This window comes from Ovis aries, chromosome 19 (genome assembly GCF_016772045.2).
Source record: "Ovis aries strain OAR_USU_Benz2616 breed Rambouillet chromosome 19, ARS-UI_Ramb_v3.0, whole genome shotgun sequence".
NCBI classification, from domain to species: domain Eukaryota; kingdom Metazoa; phylum Chordata; class Mammalia; order Artiodactyla; family Bovidae; genus Ovis; species Ovis aries.
This window is the reverse complement of record NC_056072.1, coordinates 15,315,144-15,324,192: the sequence shown is the minus strand read 5'-3', so window position 1 is coordinate 15,324,192 and position 9,049 is coordinate 15,315,144. Positions and strand designations below refer to the sequence as shown.

The window sequence follows — 9,049 nt, the reverse complement described above, 5'->3', positions numbered from 1 at the left end:
TTGATTGTGACCCCATGGACTGCAGCACGCCAGGCTCCCCTGTCCTTCACCATGTGCCAAAGTTTGCTCAGACTCATGTCCATTGAATCAGTAATACCATCCAGTCATCCTCTGTTGTCCCCTTCTCCTCCTGCCCTCAATCTTTACCAGCATCAGGGTCTTTTCCAATTGAGTTGGCTCTTCGCATCAGATGGCCAGAGTATCGGAGCGTCAGCTTCAGCATCAGTTCTTACAATGAGTATTCAGGAGTTGATTTCCTTTAGGATTTACTGGTTTGATCTCCTTGTAGTCCAGGGGACTCTCAAGAGTCTCTTGCATTAGGCATTAAGATTTCTCACCCTCCTAAAGCATGATCCATAAAAGGACGAATGGATAAATGGCATGTCATCAAACTTGAAAACATGCTTTTCCAAATCTGTCATTTGTGCAGTGAGAAAGCTAAAAGAAAAAAGCAGGAGAATCTTCTGGAAGATGATCTGGTGTTGGGTTGGGGGAGTGCTCTGGAACACTGATGGTTACTCAGAGCTGGAAATGTGCTGTGTCAGAGTTGAGCTACACAGCCCGTGCCCTGCTCCACAGGGTAGGAGCAGAAATAGAGTGGCAGACAAGTCTAGAAAAACCGCAGTTTCCTGAAATCAAAACAACTGTTTTTAGGAAAAGTCTCAGAGAAATGTGTACTTCCCTTGAGTGACAGAAAATGTGGGAATGGAGGGGACTGGGAAAGTAGTGGTTTGGTGCTGGGCAGCCCTGCGTTATAGCCTGCTAAGCTCATTAGCTGCAGACGTGTGACCTCAGCACAGTTACCCCACCTGTGAAGCGGGAAGCCTGGTGAGACTTAGAGAAGGGGAGGCCACGTGCCCCTACACCAGCACCAGTGGCCCTCAGTGAGCCCCTCTTCACTCAGGTGTGCCGAGTGACAGGGACGCTTCTGGGTCTCCTGGCCAGCCTGAGAACAAGTCCCATCACGTGTGGAACGTGCATGCAAGTGAAAGGTGATTGTTTCCTATAAATTCTCACTGATCTCCTTGTTAGAAGAGAAGGTCGAGGCTCTAACATTTCAGAAGGGATTAAACATTCCTGTGCAGGATGGAAAAATTCAAGAAGGAAGCCAGGAAAACAAGTATCCCGAGGAGGCTTAGAGTCAAGAGGTGAGGGTGGAAGAATTTGACACAAGGGAAAAGGAAAAATGCAGAGCTACTGGTAGAGTATTTACAGCAGATGCTGTTCCCATGGCAGGAGATTCTGGCCGGCTTGAGAGGCAACAGCACGCTGGGCCCAGGAGCAAGAAAAGAAGCGTCAGCCTCATCAGAGGATGCCTGGTACGGACCACACAGGCCACTGGCCCAAGTGGGACCAGAGGACGTGAGCATAAGGCCCGCACTGCCAAGTGGGAAGGATGTAGTCTCTTTGGCATGTGTTTCCAAGATGCAGAAGCAAATCCGCCAACACCTGTCACCCTGCCCGTCACCCTAAACTCCCCCTGATTCTTGTGAAAATGAAGTGTGATTGAAAAAGCAGTTGTCATGCCTGTGCGTCCACACCTTAGCTCCCGCAGGAGGGTCCTGTCTCTGCCAGCTTGGCGCTGGCTTGTGTGCAGAGCAGAACAGTGCGGTGGAGAGAGGACCGAGGCGATGGCCAGGTTGCTTCACCGATGAGAGCAGACGAGGAAGAAGGAGACCTGAAAATGGACGAGGGAGCAGAGACCAGAGCCGGGGCACACTCACTGGGCCGAGGGGGACTTGGGGACGCCTGAGGTGGGCTATGTTGTGGGGCAGAGTGAGATGGGCCACCGGGGTCAGCTCACAGGAAGGGCCTCAAGGTGCTTCTGGACTGTGTTGGAGCCCTGTGTGCAGAGAGGGGCCTAGAACTGCTTCCCTGTGCAGAGAGAGGTTAAGAGCTTGTAACCAAAGAGAAAGGGAAATAATAGCTGCCTGGAATGTCAAAGAATGTTATTTGGATTTCTGAACAAACCTTTAAATATCACAGTATGAAATATATAAAATATAGTGTAACTAAGAACCATAGACAGTACCTCAACATACACCAGAAGAATGAACTAGTCAGAAAATTGACTGGTGCAATTAAGAGAACTGTATATTATAATTTAAGGGAGAAAAACATGCCCAGACAGAGCCTTCAGATGAGGTGGAATTATAAACAGTAGAGATGACACATTTAGTTGAGAAAGTGCCCAGTAATTTACAGGAGAATGTAAGAATGATGAGATTTTGGAACTTTCATAACCTGGGATATTTCTGGTTTGTTCCCATATAAAGAATAAATATTATTTATAAATAATAAATATTATTAAATGGATTCAAAGTGTAATACAACAGTAGATCCCTAAGTGAGTCTGGCCCAGGGTTTTGGGAACAGCCAGTGACATCATTAAGGAACTAGGGAAGCCTTCTCCATCTTCCAGTCCAGCCACCCTCAGGGCATTGACTTTCCTCATGGTCGCAGGGCAGCTGCCACAGCTCCAGGCATCAAGGCTTCACACCCGCATCCAAAGGCAAGGGAGAAAATGGTGCTGCTCTTCAGAGCCTCTTTATATTAAGGACGAAAACGTTACCCAAAAGTCCTCCAGCAGACTCATCCTCAAGCCCCACTGGCCAGAATTCAGTTACTGGTTCATGCCCTGACCAATGGGGAGACTGGAAGCACCTGGCATCTTCAGGTTCTAAAGGGAAAGACAGGCTCTGGTAGGAAGGAAGAAGACTGGCTGGGAAGGGACAATGCTGAGCAGCAGTAGAAGGGAAGGCACCTTGTTTTGATAGATTAAAGGTTTATGTTATTTTAGAGTTGATTTATAAAGCTATGTTAGTTTCAGGCTTTTAGCAGAGTATATCAGTTATACCTATATCCATTCTTTTCCAGATTCTTTTCCCATACAGGTTTTTACAGAATAGTGAACAGAGTTGCCTATGCTATATAGTAGGACCTTATTGATTATGTAAAGTAGTATGCTTGTTTATCTTAAACTCCTAATTTATCACCCTCTCCCACATTTCCCCTTTGGTGACCATAAATTTGTTCATTTGTTTTTGGCTGCACTGGTCTTTGTTGCTGCACGCAGGCTTTTCTCTATTGCAGCGAGCAGGGGCTGCTCTCTAGTGCGGGCTTCTCGTGATGGCTTCTCTTGTTGCAGAGTGTGGACTCTAGGGCGTGCAGGCTACAGTATTTGGAGTGCATGGGCTCAGCAGTTTCGGTGCACAGGTTTAGTTGCCCTGAGGTATGTGGGTTCTTAGTTCTGGACCAGGGGTCAAACCTGTGTCCCCTACATTGGCAGGCGGATTCTTAACCACTGGGCCACCAGGGAACTCCCATAAGTTTGTTTTTGAAGTCTGTGAGTCTTTTTTTTTTTAATTGGAGGCTAATTACTTTACAATATTGTGGTTTTTGCCATAAATTGACATGAATCAGGCATGGGTGTACATGTGTCCTGTGAGTCTTATCTGTTAGTTAAATAAGTCTGTGAGATGAATAACAGACTTGCTTATGTTTACTTATCTTCACAGACTTACCTGTTTCGTAAGTTCATTTGTATCGTTTTTTTTTAGATTTCACATGTGAGTGATATCATGTGATATTTGTCTTTGACTTACCTCACTTTGTATGATCATCATTTGGAGCCGTCTCAGTTGTTGCAAACGGCATTATTCCATTCTTTCTTACGGCTGAGTAATATTCCATCCTGTGTGTGTGTGTCCATGTCTTCTTTCTCCACTGCTCGGTTAACGAGCATCTAGATTGCGTCCATGTACTGGCTGTTGTAAATAGTGCTGCAGTGAAAACGGGGGTGCGTGGATTTTTTCCAGTTATAGTTTTCTCTGGATATAGGCCCAGGAGTGGGACTGCCAGATCATGTGGCAGCTCTGTTTTCGGTCATCTGTTAAGGGACCTCTATACTGTTTTCCACCGTGGCTGTTACCAGTTTGCATTCCCCCCAGCAGTGCAGGATGGTTCCCTCTTCTCTACACCCTCTCCAGCATTTATTGTTTGTAGACTTTCTGATGATTACCAGTCTGACTGGTGTGAAGTGATACCTCATTGTAGTTTTGATTTTCATTTCTCTAATGATTAGTGATGCTGAGCTTCTTTTCATGTGCTTTCTGGACATCCCTATGTCTTTTTTGGAAAAATGTCTATTTAGACCTTTGGCCCATTTTTTGATTGGGTGGTTTGTGTTTTTGATATTGAGCTGCATGAGCTGTTTGTATATTTTGGAGATTAATCCCTTGGTCACATCATTTGCAAATATTTTCTTCCATTCTGTGGGTTGTCATTTTGTTCATGATTTCCTTTGCTGTGCAAAAACTTAAGTTTAATTAGGTTCCATTTGTTTATTTTTGTTTTTGTTTATATTACTGTAGAAGATGGATCCAAAAATCTATTGCTGCAATTTATGTCAAAGAGTGTTCTGATGATATTCTTCTATAAGAGTTTTATAGAATGTGGCCTTATATTTGGGTCTTTAATCCATTTTGAGTTTATTTCTGTGAACGGTGTTTGAGAATGTTCTCATTTCATTCTTTTACATGTAGTTGTCCAGTTTTTCCAGCACCCCTTACTCTCCATTGTATATTCTTGCCTTCTTTGTCATAAATTAATTGATCATAGGTCCGTGTGTTTATTTCTGAGCTTTCTGTCCTGTTTCAGTGACACATATTTCTGTTTTTGCTCCAGTATCATACTGTTTTAATGACTGTAGTTTTTGTAGTGTAGTCTGAAGTCAGGGAGCCTGATTCCTCCAGCTTCATTTTTTTTTCTCAAGATTGTTTTGGCTACTGAGGGGTTGTTGTTGTTTCCATACAAATTGTACAATTTTTTGTTCTAGTTCTGTGAAAAATGCCATTGGTAATTTGATAGGGATTACACTGAATCTGTAGATTGCCTTGGGTAAAATAGTCATTTTGAGAATACTGATTATTCCAGTCTAAGAACGTGGTGTATCTTTCCATCTGTTTGTATCATCTGCGATTTTTTTCATCAGTGTCTTAAACAGTTTTCAGACTATGGGTCTATTGCCTCCTTAGATAGGTTTATTCCTAGATATTTTGTTATTTTTGATGTGATGGTAAATGGGATTGTTTCCTTAATTTCTCTTTCTGAGCTTGTGTTGTTAGTGTATAGAAATGCAAGAAATTTGTGTATTAACTTTGTATCCTGCAACTTTACTGGATTCAGTGATGCTCCAGTAGTTTTCTGGCAGCATCTTTGGAATTCTCTCTGTTTAGTACCATGTCATCTGCAGATGCTAACAGCTTTACTTGCTTTCCAATTTGGATTCCTCTTGTTTTTTTCTCTCTTCTTTGATTGCCAAGGCTAGGTCTTCCAAAACTATGTTGAATAAAAATGGCAAAATAGACATTTTTGTCTTGTTCCTGATCTTAGAGGAAAGGCTTTCAGCTTTTCACTGTTAAGAATGACGTTAGCTGTGGATTTGTCATAGATGACCTTTTTATGTTGAGATAGGTCCCCTCTATGCCTACTTTCTGTAGAGTTTTTATCATAAATGGGTGTTGCATTTTGTTAAAAGCTTTTTCTCTGTCTATAGAGAGGACCATATGGTTTTTATTCTCAGTTTGTTAATATGTTGTATCACATTGACTGACTTGTATATGTTTAAGAATCCCTAGAATAAAGCCCACTTGATCACAGTGTATGATCCTTTTAATGTATTGTTGAGTTCAGTTTGCTAGTGTTTTATTGAGGATATTTGTGTGTGTGTTCATCAGGGATATTGGCCTGTAGTTTCCTCTGATAGATTAAAGTCTGCCAGAAGCTCTGAGTATTAGGAAAATGCAGAGCCAAAGGGAGCTGTAAGAAACAAAGATAAAAAGGAAAGATGGGGGAAAAGTTGGGGGGATGTGCTGGATGAAGGCGATCAAAAAGATCATAGCAGGCTTCAGTGATGATGGCCAAAAAGGACAAGTTAAAAGTTAATCAGGATCAACTGAAGGTCTTGCTTTAAAAGAAAAAAATCAATCACAAAAGTACAGGCCGAAAAAAAATCTGACCAGATCAAGTACATGTGGAAAAGCAGGCCTGTCTCCTTAGCTGCAAGTTCAAATAAGCTAGAGGTGAGGTGGCCAGAGAAAATTACATAACCAGAGGCTGCAGGAAGAGAATAATTTCCAGGACAAGGGGGTTTGACCTCAAGGCCTCCTGGGCCCATCCCTGTCTCCTGCCCACTCTCTTTCCCTGGATTTCTCTGCCACCTTCATTCTTTGGTGTCACCCTCCCGTTGCTCAGACAGCCCATCTCAGTGACAGCCCAGCCAGTTCCTTCCTTCATGTAACACTTGATCAGGTGCAAGCTCCTTCAGTCCTCCCTGACACATGGCCCCCCGGGCCCATTGACACCTTGTTTCCCCCACCACACTCCTGCCTGACACTTACTCCCTCCCTTAGCCTCCCATCTCTCTGCTGGACACAAGCTCAGCTGTGAAGGGCTGAGAGGATCCTGGCGCCTATATGGTGCCAGGCACAAATAGTGGGTGTTTGTGATTGGTCATTGATCTAGTGAATTAGTAAGTGTACATTCCAGTGTGTCCTGGGCACACCAAGACTAGTGCTCTCCAGCTCTAAATCTTGTTAAAATGCAGATTCTGATCCAGCTGGTCTGGGAATAAGCCCCCAGATTCTGTGTCCGGACAGGCTTCTAGGTGAAGCTGCTGCTGCTGCTCCTTGGACCACACTTGGCGTGGCAAGGACCAGAGTGTCGTTAAATTCCAGGCACTGCAGGAAAGACATGGAAGAGTTCAGGAGCCATCAGAATGCTCTGATCCTGGGGAAGGATCGCTGGTCGCTCTGCATTTTAGATTCTTGTGTTCGCAACTAGCGGCAGTGATAGTACCAGCTCGTGGAGAGGTCGCGAGGCTGGCGGTGCAGGCGCGTGGTAGTGGCAGCCGCTCTCACTTTTGTTGTTTCTGTTATGACTCCAACAGGGGGACCTGGGATCAGGCCAGAAGGGGTGATGGGGCAGATGTGGAAAGTTATAAAGGAGACCTTTCTAACTATCAGCGTGAGCTAGCCCTGGGAGGGGGAGGAAGGCTCTGCTTTATGAGGGGTGCCCTCCCTCTGACTGGGCATGTCTAAGCAGACTTTGCTGCCCAACTGGCAAGAGGGCGGGTGAAGGGCCAACCAGCACAGTCCCTTCCGGTTGTGCATTGGTATGGAAGGGACATGGACTCAGGAGCAGGCTCTTCGGGAATCTTCATGGTGTGACTAACAGAGGGGTTTTGTTTGTTTGCATCCCAGAGTTAGAGAAGGTGGTGTCGAAAACAAGGAAAAGGATCAGCAAGAAATGGTATCTTCCCCTCAGGGTAACTGCAGAAGACAGAAGCCCAGGGTGGCTGCAGGGAGGGGCGGAGGGCCACCGAGAGCTGGCCAGTGGTTGGCAGCATTGAACCTTGCACAGTGGACTCCCCACTTATCCCCAAAGGACAGGAAGCCACTGCAGGGGCCTGAGCATCTTCTTAGTTACATTATGTACATCATAGAGGGCAGACTGGGAGGTGGAGCCAGAGAGGCTACCAGTGGTCCAGTAAAGAGCATGTTCCACCAGTTTCCATGGTGGGTTCATGGGAAGGGAGTCAAGATGTGGAGAGGTAGACCAAGCTGAGGAATGACTAGGGGATGGAGTCAACCAGACTCCTTTATCCATGCATTTCCCTAATTGGGAAGCTAACCTAGCTTCAGAAGAGGATCTTGAATTTAATCTGTCAGTTTAGTACCATCCAAAGGAAGCCCTCAAGTGGACTTTGGTTATGTGTGTTACATGAGTTTAGGGGAAAATCCAGGCTGGAGATAGAGCTGTGTGTGTGTGCTCTGCCCGGAGCCAATAGCTGAGGCCATGGTGTGCGTGATCTCTCTTAGGGAGAGCATGTCAAACTGCGCTGTCCATGGTAGCCTCTAGCCACCAGTGGCTTGTTCAGTTGCTCAGTCATGTCGGACTCTTGCAGCCTCATGGACTGCAGCATGCCAGGCTTCCCTGTCCTTCACCAACTCCCAGAGCTTGCTCAAGCTCATGTCCATTGAGTCAGTGATGCCCTCCAACCATCTCATCCTCTGTCATCCCCTTCTCCTCCTGCCCTCGATCTTTCCCAGCATCAGGGTCTTTGGCCAAAGTATTGGAGCTTCAGCTTCAACATCAGTTCTTCCAATGAGTATTCAGGGTTGATTTCCCTTAGAATTGACTGGTTTGGTCACCTTGCAGTCCAAGGGATTCTCAAGAATCTTCTCCAACACCTCAGTTTGAAATCAATTCCTCAGTGCTCAGCCTTCTTTATGGTCCAGTTCTCAACATCCATACATGACTACTGGGAAAACCATAGCTTTGACTAGATGGATATTTGTCAGCAAAGTAATGTCTCCTTTTTAATATGCTGTCTAGGCTTGTCATAGCTTTTCTTCCAAGGAGCAAATGTCTTTTAATTTCATAAACAGTGGCTACTGACATTTAAATTGGTTCATATTAAATCAGATTTAAAAAACTCAGGTCCTCAGTTGCATTGACCACATGGAGTGCTTAATAAAACATTGCTATCCTCAGTGAGAGTTCTGTTGGACAGCGCTGATCTAGAATGAAGAGAGGGCCTAGAATTGAGTTTTGAGAATGCCAGCTCTTGAAGGCAGGCCAGAAGAAGACCGGATTGAGATGTGGGAGGCCAGGAGGCCAGGTGAGCTGTCATGTCTCAGAGTCAAGGGCAGAAGTGTTAGGAAGAGGGTAGTTGCACCATGTCAGATGCGGCTGTGAAAACACTAGATGAAGGTCAGGGCATGCCCCTGGATTGAGCGGTATGGCACGCAAGGGTGACCTCAGTGGGACTGCTGCAGTGAGTTCACAGAACTGGGAGCTACTTGGAGTGGTTGGGAAGTGAGAGAAAACAATCAGGATAGACACGTGACTAAGTGTGGCAGGAAAGGGGGGCACTACCTACAGTGTCAGCATTTGGATATGAGGTGAAGGGGAGAGCTTTGTTTAATGAGAGAAACTAGGGTGTTTAGTAGCCTGAGAAGACTTCTAGGGATTTATGTCCCAGATA

General features: G+C 45.3%; 1 protein-coding gene across 12 annotated transcripts in view; it reads left to right on the top strand.

The window, feature by feature from the left end:
* ANO10 (anoctamin 10) overlaps positions 1 to 9,049 on the top strand; it is a 214,391-nt gene that overhangs the window by 188,311 nt on the left and 17,031 nt on the right. For 7 of the 12 annotated variants that reach the window (XM_042235904.2, XM_042235906.2, XM_042235903.2 and 4 more), the window contains one exon: positions 1,237 to 5,842. The exons of the other annotated variants lie outside the window; for them this stretch is intronic. In XM_042235904.2, the coding sequence (XP_042091838.1) occupies positions 1,237 to 1,473 (237 nt within the window). In that variant the 3' untranslated portion in view covers positions 1,474 to 5,842. Of the gene's footprint in view, positions 1 to 1,236; positions 5,843 to 9,049 lie in introns of those variants that run through there. 12 annotated transcript variants of the gene reach the window in all.